The sequence below is a fragment of the Cydia strobilella genome, chromosome 11 (genome assembly GCF_947568885.1).
Source record: "Cydia strobilella chromosome 11, ilCydStro3.1, whole genome shotgun sequence".
Classification (NCBI taxonomy): Eukaryota; Metazoa; Arthropoda; class Insecta; order Lepidoptera; family Tortricidae; genus Cydia; species Cydia strobilella.
In genome coordinates, this window is record NC_086051.1 from 2,599,304 (window position 1) to 2,612,153 (window position 12,850).

Here is a 12,850-nt window from a genome sequence, read left to right on the forward strand (position 1 = left end):
GAATCTTGCTCACATTAAGTTATTTATTATGTGAGAGTTGTAACGAGATTAATACCAAAACGATATCGCATTTTAAAAATGGAATTCGCCAGATAAACTACACGATCCTTTTTCGATACGTTTGCATCATTCACCACGGGCCGTGTATGTTTTAAAAGACTATTTATAGACTTTCAGTAAATATTAAAACGTGATTTTAACGGTAGATAAAATCAACTGGAAATTCAGCTTACAGTTGGATTCGGTTTAAACAATGAGGATATAATAAGATAGAGCGGTACTGTCATAGTAAATTTTGTAACCACTGTAAATTCACTGCCATCTATCGACATACTTTGAAACTAAAAATTAAGATTTATAAAAATACGTTAAAATGTATTTAAATATGAATAAATGATTTTTTTATTTGCATTAATTATTTTTATATGATTTTGACCCATGTTCTTTCACTGATATGCGTTAAAATTATAAATAACAAACGAAACAGTCAACGCCCTCTATACGAGTGTAGGCCAAAACTAGTGGCGCCATCTGATCGAGAGTCAAATTTTCGTGATTTTCGAGGCACGTTTTTTCCTTAGACTGTATCCATCTATTACGGAGATATCTATCTTTGGTTTAAATAATAATTTAGTATGAACAGCTTTAGTTTTTATTCGCAAACTCATTTTTTTTAACTTCTTGAGGGATATTAATGGTTTAAACTTAAAAGAACATTTATATATTCAGTATGCGGATCGAACTTAAGACCAGTTTCGTAAGCACGGTCGTCAACCAAAAAACTTATAAACAGACTGGAGATTTAATGTGAAGTAACTTTCTGTGATATGTCGATGGCCATAAAGAAAAAGGTATTTGATACTGCTGTCCTACCTACCTCAACTTACGGTGCCCAAACCTGGAGCCCCATTGAGAAACATATTCATAAACTGAAAATCTGTCAAAGAGCTATGGAACGGTCAATGTTAAAAATTAAAATTAAGGACAGAATCAGAAACGAAGTCATAAGAGAGAAAACTGGAGTAAAAGATACAATATACGCAATAAAAAAGAACAAATGGGCCTGGGCTGGCCATATATGTCGAACAACGGATAACCGGTGGACTAAACGTGTCACAGAATGGTCACCAATAGGAATAACGAGAAAACAAAAAAGACCAAATAAAAGATGGAGAGACGAGCTAGTGAACTTCGACAGATACTGGTGGAGAACAGCACAGGATAGGAAGGAATGGGAAAAACTGGGGGAGGCCTTTTCCGCTCAAGCGACATGCAAATAATAAACCAATAATAATTGAAATTTATGTAATTGAAAAAAAAAGAAGCATGAAATAAAGGCTATTACTATTACTATTACTATTAACTTTCTTACTAGAACTATGTCATCTACTATATATTCTAGTCTCCTAGACATGGTGTGTGCAATAAAACTATGAAAACGGATTATATCGCGTATATTGAATTTATAATACATCCCATAATAATCCAATCCAAGCATTATATAATCCGTTTTCATAGTTTTATTTCATGAGTAACTATCGCGGTAACCGAAGACAATATTATGGTGTGTTTAAATTCGATAATTATATAAAATTATTGCAACCTTTGTTTATCGCGGTCTTTTAAATAACGTGTTTACACTGTTTGCACAAATAGAGGTACACCTGAATTCTCTCACGGCCCTAACGACGTCGTCACAAGCTTGAAAATCAGCATAATTACGTCATTACTCGACACGAAGGTCATCGCGACAAAAGAGCCCCTCGACATCGACCCGCGTCTGATTTGTGAGGGAAAAATACCAAAGTCAGTGAATCGGCACTCATGGAGTCCGGATGCCGGTAATTGAGTTAGCTGGTGCTTGTGGTGCCTGTTTGGCGAGGCTACGAGAATGGCGGTTAGCGATTTTACAAACTTATTTAGCTTCACTGTGCTGAAGCTATGTTTCAAATCTTGTAACGTACACTTAAATCACTATCTGGTGATGATTCACTTAAAACTCGGCGTAATTCACCAGAATTACGCCAAACAATGCAATAATATGAAATAAAACTATGAAAACGGATTATATCGCGTATATTGAATTTATAATACATCCCGACGTTTCGAACTCTTTACAGCGTTCGTGGTCAACGGGTGACCCTTTTATTTCATGAGTAACTATCGCGGTAACCGAAGACAATATTAAATGCAATAATATGTTAACATGGAGCTGATTTGATGATGCTATCGGAAAGCTAACGCCGGTTATGACCTTATTTTGATATCGCTTACGCTGATTACACTGCATGTGAAATGAAGTGAGTCGTGTGTGAGATGCGCGCTAATCACTAAGACGATTGTCAAGGTCGTATCAAAATCATTTCAAAACCATAAGGAATAACGAAATTTGAATCAACCTTCAGTCTTATACAGGGATCTGATAATAACTGTTATCCGCTGTTTTCCTAGCCGTCTATTTAAGAACTCGCGGCGGATACGAATCAATGCGATGAATAGGGGAAACGAATTGCAGAATCGATGAGTTTGCTACAGAGATTCTGACTGATATCGGATACGGATACATTGAGACGCATTCAAACTTTAAAAATAGCAATTGATTTGATAGTGATCTTGTATGAGTCTCAGTGCATGTCGCATTGTTAAGAGCAAGATGAACATTGTATAATCAAGATGGATGAGATTTTCAGTTTTGAATGTATCTCTTGTGAGATGGGTATCGGATTGTGGTGGACCTTCGATTTTGTGCACACACCGCCATGTGTGCAGCTTCTTCCGCCATCGCTCTACGCGACATTTCCATCTTCACCAGTTTGATGGTGGCCACTGGCAGTCCTCAACTGTGCCTTTCTCCTCGTCTTCTTCCTGCTAAACTTTGCAATGAACTGTCGTTCGCGGTATTTCCGGATCGATACGGCCTTCAAACCTTCAAGAAAAGAGCGTCCTCCCATCTTAAATGCCGGGCAACGCAATTGCAACTACACTGATGTTGCAGGTGTCTATGGGCAACGGTAACTGCTTACCATCAGGCGATTCGTCTGCTCTTTTGCCTCCTATATTATAAAAAACGCTTCAAAGTATATGTTATGATTATGAAATAAAACGCTGAAACGCGTTAATGGGTTCGAAACGTGGGGATGTACTTTGTATTCATTATACGCGATATAATCTGTTTACATACCTAGTTTTAATTTATGAGTAACTATCTCGGTAACCAAGATCGGTAGGCAAGATCGAAGCGAGAAGAGGCAGAGGAAAACCACGAGCAAGATACACACAACAACTGAAAGCGAAAGCAAATGTCGTGTATTACAGGGACCTAAAGAACCTGGCTGAGGACCGCGAAAACTGGCGCATACTCCACCGACAAGAGCCATCATGCTCTTAAATTATGATGATGATCTCGGTAACCGCAGACAATGTTATATATATTATGTTAAACTAATTAATAGTGTAGGATCCATGTTCCGGCTAGAGGCTATGCTTTATAAGTGAGCGTATAATTGGCAAACTAAGTTATCTAAGTCCAATGAATCTATTATGGGAGGCGTTCGGATAACGAACCTATTCAAGTTTGACTTATTTCCTGGTCTCGCTGTAATTATTGAGCAGAGTTTGATTGCCGGGATTATAGGCTGCGGGTTTGAATTTGGTTGGGGCAATTTGGATCGGGAATACAAGATTAGTGGGTAGTGGGTTTGTTTAAATCTTTGTGATATATTTTCTGACGATTTGGTCGTTGTTCATGTAAGTGTACTTGAATTTAAATTTTTACGAAATGTCGTTAGAGATTATTAAACGATTGGTTAAAGAGATTTTATTTAATCACTGTATTTAAATACCCACTACTACTACTATTTTGTTCCACTTGAAATAAAAGTTCGCACATGTGTTATATTTGCTAAAACTACGTGGTAGCGAGTTTGATATTTGTTCAAGCGAAAGTGAGTGGCCAATTCTTTGTAGTTTTATTATTTTTACCAAATCTCTAGTCTGTTCCTAAAACCTATTTAGTCTCCCACAAATCTCTAGACCACCCTGATAATGGCTCTTTATCATTATGAATGGCTGGCCAAGCCATCCGGACGATATTATGCAAAACTACCACAGCCGGAGAAGCCGACTATCCGCGGCCGCATCTGGAAATGGACCCGGCTGCATAAACAATAACATTTAGACTACTCCGCTTCTGTGTTTTAATTACTTGATTCGTGAAACAACAGTATCAGCCGCAAGGAGTTCTTGAGCTGCCGAAAATGAATTAAATTACAGCACAGAATTGCAACTTCAAAGTGGTGATTGTACGGCATAGAAAAAAAAATGCTCAGTGCACCAGGATCACAGGAATCTAACTGTAAAACTCCCGTGAGACTCGAACATAATTATTAAGATTATTTTAAACGGGTCACTCACGAACCAGGCCGCGTAGCCAACATACCAATCGCTTACGCTTCGTAACGATCGAAACGCAACTGTCACTGTCGCGCTAATATGTAAGTGTGAGTCGGTGCTTCTAGTCGAAGATCCTCAAGGAATCGAATCATGTCGAGCGTTTAAATATACGACTTAGTAATGCACGAGTAACCCGTTTAAAGTAATTTGAATATCTCAGGAATCGATCAAATGGATGACCCCATATACAGCACTATGCTCTAGACATGCTTAGAATAATATATTTGCGGCACGGTTTCCCGTTATTAAAAGTAGGCAATGAAAGTCCGGGAGACTTCAACCATGTTATTAAAAATGTTTTATTTGTAAAACAGTGCGCCTTTTTTTAATAATATGGCCCAACGAAGGTAATTTAGTATGTATGAGGTACGTGTAGTACATATTCACCTCGCAGAGGTATAACACCCTGTACTGGTTTGAATAAGATGATACGTTCTGTGTTCATTGGGAATTACAGCTGATCTCTGCAACTTACCGGCTCGTCTTTAGTATAAATAACTGTTAAACGGAGAATAATCAGAAGTGGATGAAATTTGCATAAGGTGCTGTGGAGTTATTCAGAAAATTAGATAATTCGAGTGGGGCTTGAGTCCGACCACATTAAGGTTTCATGCCAAGTTCTGCGTCAAGTACTTTACTTACTTACTTACTGCTGTGGCGCGACGACTCGAAGTGTATCTTGGCCTCCGACACCAAAGACCGCCATGCTACTCTGTCCAAAGCCGTTTCTGTCCAGTCTGTGCAGTCTTTGCTACCAAATATTCTCACCAAGTCAATACAATAGCGAAGAAGTAACCTTTTTGAAGCTATAGATGACATGACTGGGAAATCAAATAACCAGTGGGATTTAACACTTCTTTTTGCCTAAAATCCAAGAAAAGGCTGACTTGACAAATTCCTGGAGAAAGGGGTTAAGGTCGCCCACGTACCACCTAGAGGCGCACAGTTGAAAAGAAGGCCTTGGCTGGGCGGAGCTGGAGAAGGCCGCGTTGCTCCGTGAACAATGGAAATCCCTTCTAAGAGCCCTAATACGCCCCTGATGAGCGACAACAGGATACCTACCATCATCGATTTAAACTGCTTTTAGCTTTGTATAATTAATTTAAACACAGTTTATTTGCAATTTATTTTCGTTTAACATTTGGTCAGATTATCAAAAAATATGAATTGGGAATGTACATATGTAATTCCATTCTAGAATTAAACTGGGATTACATACCGATAATAAAGCTAGTAACTTCTGGTAAATACAGAGCTACAGGCAGATAAAACATAAATATTAAACGATATGGCAAAATAGTTTCATGCAAGCGAAAATTGATTGTCGATTTCGGTTGCATTATACTTGGCTCTATTCAAGATGGCGGAACACTGGCACAAAATCACGTGCTGTTATTGTTATATTTGAAAGCAGAATGTTAAAGCCCTGGCGTCTATAACGGAGAGACACCGCCGTTCTTGGTGGCTAAAAAGATGCTTCTTTCCGCCATTGCTTTACGCGACAACATCTCCATCTTCACCGCTTACATGGTTGGCAGTCCTCAATCCGTGTGTTTCTCCAGACACTGTCTGCTTCGCACCGCTAAACTGTAGAATTAACTGTCGCCTGCGGTATTACCGAACCGATACCATCAAACCTTCAAGAAAAGAGCATACTCCCATCTACAAGGCCGGCAAAGCACTCAACCCTTCTTAAGAAGAGTTGAGTAGAAGTTTTGTATGTAAAACTATAATTTATTTGTATAATAACAATTTTTGACAACGAAAAATAGTACCAGACATAGATATGTATATGTTACTTGTATATTCATGTCAAATTTCAGAATGTTGTATTAAAATGAGAGCGTAATTTCGATTGTATGGAGGCGGTTAGATTTCTAAAGAACGACCGGGAAAATGCTAAGATGAGGGAAATTTATATTTTTCTCCATAATTTCGCAAGTGTAAGTACGTCATAAAAAGTGTAATAATAGCAATAAGCTAGGCGTTTCTGAGTATCTGCCGCCGCCATTACAACGCATTATGTATTAATGCCTCCACCGCCACCCTAAACGGTTGCAGACAGACACTATCGCCACAGTCAACCGCTTACAAACAGTATGATAATCTGTAAACCATCTCTACATACAAACAAAGTCGCTTTTTGCTGTCCGTCTGCCCCTATGTATGCTTAGATCTTTAATACTACGCAACGGATTTTGATGTGGTTTTTTTAATAGATAGAGTGATTCAAGAGGAAGGTTTGTATGTATCATTTGTAAAGGTTTTGTTTAAATTAGTTGAACTACCCGTGCGAAGCTGGGGCGGGTCGCTAGTAAAATATGTAATACTTTTTTTTTTTTTTTTATTTACACAAAGGGTACATGCTTACAAACAAAATTTATGCATCGCCAAACTGTAACCAGTTTGTTGGCGATTGAAGCGCTCAATAACAAAATGGAATCATGCACCTGAACAAAATAATTAACAGCTTAGACAGTAATCCTTATATATAACATAAAAACTAACATGCACAAATACCTAATAAGTAAATTTTCCCATGTTCAATTTTCTAAAAGGTATGTTTTTAGTCTCTTTTTAAGTTTCGGCTTACTAAACCTAGATCTTACTAAAACTAGATTAATACTTTGCCCTTAGGGCAAAGTTAGCATTTGCGAAGAAACAAACGCTTAACAAAATAAAAAAAATGAAATGAGGAAATTAACAAAGTCTGTTGAGACCTGCAAAAAATTATTACTAAAATGCTGGCAACAAATTATTTATAAAATGTAGGTAATATACGAAATGAAATGCCCTTGTACGGGACAGCTCATGGAATGCCCCCTGAATGAACTATAAAGTAGGGATTGCAAGGACTATAATTCATTAAAAAATCATACTGTTCCTAAATGTTTTTACTGCAGTTTCAGATGTTGGGTGTTCCATCTATTAAATATATTAGCGGGCTTGCAATCGATTCGCGTGGATATTGCAATGCGCTCCAGGGCTAGAATTGGTGACACTGCGCGCGCGACAAAGATGTGAGATATAGATTTATATGTACAAGAAACATAAAGATCTAAATAAAAAATAGCAATCACGAAGGTTGGTGCAGGGCGATGACATCACAGCAAATTTAGGGGATATAAGTTGCGTAGAGATGTAGCCTCGCCTTGCATTTTCCATCGCATGTATAACGGAGAGTGCTCCGAAGAACCGTTCGGATTAATCCCTGTCGCATTTTCCGCTATCGCTCTACGCGACAACATTTCCATCTTCGCCACTTATGGTTGGCAGTCATTAACTGTGTGTGTCTCCAGAAATAAAACTGCCTGCCTCGCACAGCTAAACTGTGGATTGAGCCGCGGTATTTTCGGACTTTGCTCGGTCAAATACACTGTTTTAAATATGTGCACTGTATATGTGAGATATAGTGCGATTGGTTGACATTGTCCGGTCCCTCAGGATTCTCTTCAGCCAAGCTGGCAAACATGCTTAATACAATGTACTGTTATTATCATTTACTCTCTAGATGGAGCATCTGTATTCGAGCTAACCATTTGACATCAAAAGTATGTCTTTTAATATTGTCTATTTCAATACATTATTAAAGTTTCGATGGGTACTGTTAGAAGTATTAGAACAAATTACATTATTTACAGAAAATACTTTAATTTGTTTTTATTTTAAGTAGAAACACTACTATATATAAATAAAATATAAAAATAAAACATAACTTATAAACTTCGATGGGTGTATTGTGATCTTCTCATCTTGTATATAAATTGGTCGTGTGGGGTGCAAGAGCTCGCTACGAAATATTTGTAGGAGCGCTTATGTGTACGAATGAAATATATCGTAAACGTGAGTTTTCTTATTGTGTAATCTGTTATATGTAATCATTGACACAATTACACCACAAATCTTAGGATATTTATTGCTTATTTGGTACTTGCCAAAGTGCCGCACTTTTTCTACGCAATATTTGCCAGTGTTTGTTTTATAAGAATTAGTCTAAGAAAAGTGATGCTTGAGGAATGTTAGGTGAATTTAAGTGCAATGCTAACGATTCGTTATAATCTTTTATAAGCTTGGTGTTATTGATAGAACGTACCTAACGTGTCTATACAAGGTGTCTTAAGCCTCTGCACGAATCTGAAATGTAATTTCTTCAAACAAAAACGTCACTTTTGACACTGACATATCCGAGCCATATCGTATTTTTAGCAAATTTTTAACGTATCTTACAGTTCGAATCAGGCCGCTAATTTAACGGTTTAACTCACGCATTTTTTAATCACTCGCGCGACATGTTACGCAGCGCCTTACGTAATAACATTTATCTCTCTCCCTGTTAAATTAACTATTGTATAAACTTTATTGTATCGAACATTTATTACAATTTTCAAAGCTTTAAAAAAAGTAGCTCAAACACTCCCGGCTATCGAGTCTATGGCATCGGTACGTCACTATATCATTAACTTTTTTGTGACCAACATTGTCACGTAACGTGACTCACGTTACTCTCCATTAACATAACAGAAAAAGTAAGGGCAAATCGCCTAGCATGGTACGGGCATGTGATGCGGAGGGATGAAAGTCATGTGACGAGAAAGGTATTATGAATGAATGTGGAGGGAAGTACGAGGAGAGGAAAACCGAGGAAAAGGTGGATGGACTGTGTGAAAGATGATATGAAACTAACTCAAGTGAATGATGAGATGACGGGTGACAGAGATGTATGGAAGAAAAAGACATGCTGCGCCGACCCCAAGTGAACGGGACAAGGGCAAGCGAATGATGATGATTGTCACGTTACTCTCCAGTAAATATAACTTTATTAATTGATTAGACCTCCACCATCCAGCCAGCATCCTCAACCAGCTTTTGCTCGGTCGTCAGAGACGCGATGGACAGGCACCGATGGAGGCAGATTAAAAGAACCAGGTGTGGAGCATCCACATCCACTGATGACCACGATCCTCAGTCATGAGGGAGCGACCACAGAGAGAGAGACAATTAATAAGTGAAATAACAATGTTTATGTGGTGTAGAAATGTGATGAAAGTGAAAATCAGTGTAATCGTAGGGTGTAATTACGATTTTAGCGTTGTGCCGGCTTATGTAAACAATGCGCCGGCGCCCACTCCATGGCGATTCGGATATTACATCGTAAGGTAACAAGACCCTCAGGTATGTTGTCGTATTGTTATTTTATAACTAGACTAGACGACTTTCGTTCCGAAAAAATCATTACTTATAAATAATTGAGTTCGCCTACGTAGTACGCTGCGTTAGTGTTTTATCTAAAAAAATACGTGGGTGAAACCGTAAACTTAACTGAAATGTTAGTATGACCCATGACAGTTTAGATAAAGTCAATGAAGTGTAATTGTTTATTTTGTAATTTCTGCCAAATGTACTTAAATATTGTAAATAGAGAAAATAACGATTGTCGGCGCAGATAGCATTTATAGAGAGCAATGTCATTGAATATCTTTATTTTATTTTATTAGCCTATGTGTTGTCCCACTGCTGGGCAAAATCCTCCCCTCTCCCTTTCCAAACCTCCCTGTGATGAGCAAGATCCCGCCAATCCCGCTGGAATGCATCCAAATTGTCCCGTCATCTCTTTCTCGGTCTGCCTCTGCCACGACTACACTGGGGATGAGAGCTAGTGACTATTTTAGCCCATCTGTCATCATGCATCCGGCAGACATGTCCAGCCCAGTCCCACTTTAAACCTGGCGGCTAAACCGCTGCGGCTGCGGCGGCTGGAGGATTGAATATCTTGTCATTGTCAAATCCATATTGATTTGAATCATAATAATTATGATAACATAAATATGTTCGCTATTTTGTCTCTTGCTTAAATTTGCGACGGATTCGCTTCTATAATGTGAAACTTGGCAAAATCGGAAACAAGGCGAAGATGTTGGATGAGTTTCCTATTCAAGTATTCTACAAGCGAGTAGCAAACTACTCAAACTTAGTAAACGTCACAATCACAGGCTTAAACAGAAATAGGTCTCGCCGTGGTTTATTCCCTCGCCGTTAAGATATTTTTGTCGGCAGGTTTCTAGGTCCAGAGCAATGTTGTGAAATGGTCACAAAAGGCACAATTTTTAATGACTTGGCCCTCGTTTGTGACATTTACGTGGCCGCTCTTAATACAAACGAGATTAATACAAACGGAAACGGAAGTAACGTATTAATAACGCCGGCCATACTGGTAAAACGCTCAGTCAGAGGAGATAATTCAAGGGACGTAGGCACCCTTTCCGTAATATTAGCGATATTGATGATTTGCAGTTACGTCGACCAGTTGGGTGATAGCGAAGTATTAAAATTGTAAATGACTTGCTGCTTTTAGTTTTGATATTAGATTTTTAATATTTCTCGGTTCTAGATACGAGTACTTATCTTGTGCTATTAAACGCAGCCTATATTAAACTGACCATATTTGTAACCGGGTGGTGCTGTAATATTTTTTCTTGATTTATAATACTTGACATTGATTATTTATCTAAATACCTTACACATTTTTGCTTTTTTTTTTATACTACGTCGGTGGCAAACAAGCATACGGCCCGCCTGATGTTAAGCAGTCTCCGTAGCCTATGTACGCCTGCAACTCCAGAGGAGTTACTTGCGCGTTGCCGACCCTAACACTCCTCTCCCTCGAGCTCTGGCAACCTTACTCACGGGCAGGAACACAACACTATGAGTAGGGTCTAGTGTTATTTGGCTGCTTATGTTACATGGCCCGACCTGTATTTTTATAAATCAGTTTAAATTTATTATGTCGGTACTTATTTTATGATAAAAAAATCCATATTCTATATTATATTATTAATCTTTCGTATGCTTAGGAGCAGATCTGCTCCATATATTCAGTTGAATAAACAACTTAAACGTGAAGTTGTCACGATTGCTATTTATATGGCAATTTTTTGACATGCGCATACGAAAGGTTAACTTTTATAAATTCTCGTGATTTAACGAAGAATATTTTTTGAACAAATTTTCCAAATGTTAAGCACATTTGTTGGTTCTGACAATATATACAGAATTTTATTTTATTTACTATGTTCATTTTCATTATTATTTTTAATGAAGTCACTTAGACGTCATTCCAGTAGGTGAATGTGAAAAGTCTCTTAATATTATTATGTTAAGTAAACAATATTAATGATATTATTGTTTGTTTACAGATCTTGGAACCCTGTCGCAGCGAGGGCTCCCACACCACACCCGTAAGTACAAAACCTTACTCAAATAAATCTAATTTCAAATGTTATAGATAATTTGAAATAATTGTATCTGATTCTCAGCTATACACATCACAAACCTAAAAATTATGCGGCAACCGCTCATACGTAAAATAAATAATCAAAGAATCTTTAAAACTATTAACAAACATGGAAATATGAAGAAATCTATTGTAACTAGAGTTAGACCAAGAGAAGTCTGCAACGGTTTTAATAGCACACGCAGTGCAAGTGTTATTTATACGTTACGATTTTTGGCTCATAATCCTAGATATTAAACACGCGTGCTCTTTCAGTGTATTATTCCACTCGTGCTTTTTCATTATATTATCCGACTGAGTTAAGAAGGTAACTGATTGCTAATAATATGCATGGAAAGGGAGCCTTCTTTAATTGGTCGGACTGGCGGGCACCGGCGCGCCCGACCGTCTGCGCGGTACGCGGCCCGGCCGGCCCGCCCGCCGCGCCGCCCGCGGCCGGGGCGAGGGCCGGCCGGCAGTATGACAGATGCATAAACACAATACTAACTGTTTTAACTATTAAAATTTGATTAATAATTGTATTCGGTTAAATTTCCTCTACAATGCTGAAGTTAAGTCTATCAAGTTTAAAAAGTAGAGCACGTTGGAAAGGCATTTGACCAAATTAAACGTTCCGTGCCGCTCAAGGCAGCTTACTTGGAACCAATAAATTACCTGCATTACTTTGAAATGCATTAAAATACTACAAAAAAGGCGTTCTCTTGATGACGTCAAACACGGTAAGGTGTAATTTGCGCCGTTGTTTCTAGACGCGTATTCTGAGTGTAGTAACGGGTTACGAATTTGATTTGGATATGATCTGGCAGTGTTGAGTGGCATTTATCGCAGGGACCGGCCCGCTATCCCTTATCGGGGTTTTATAAGGGTATTGCATAAGGCTTAACTCACCATACCCTTTGCCAGACGAAACCCTTTGTTTCGCTTTTAAAGACCCTTATATAAAGCTACCACATTTAAGTAATCGGTAGCCCAAATACCCTTACGAAACCCTTATCATCCGCTCACCAACACTTTGCATATTGCTTATAAGGGTTAGCCTTATAAAGGGCTTCCCTTTTAGCATATAAGCGTGCTAATTTAAGTCGTCTACCTTGTTCATAAAGCACA

At 38.3% G+C, this 12,850-nt stretch overlaps 1 protein-coding gene across 2 annotated transcripts in view; it reads left to right on the forward strand.

The window, feature by feature from the left end:
* The window catches only part of LOC134745350 (tyrosine-protein phosphatase Lar), a 631,884-nt gene that overhangs the window by 216,951 nt on the left and 402,083 nt on the right, over positions 1-12,850 (forward strand). For both annotated transcript variants that reach the window (XM_063679373.1, XM_063679374.1), the window contains exon 4: positions 11,646-11,687. In XM_063679373.1, coding sequence (XP_063535443.1) covers positions 11,646-11,687 — 42 coding nt within the window. The remainder of the gene's footprint in view (positions 1-11,645; positions 11,688-12,850) is intronic.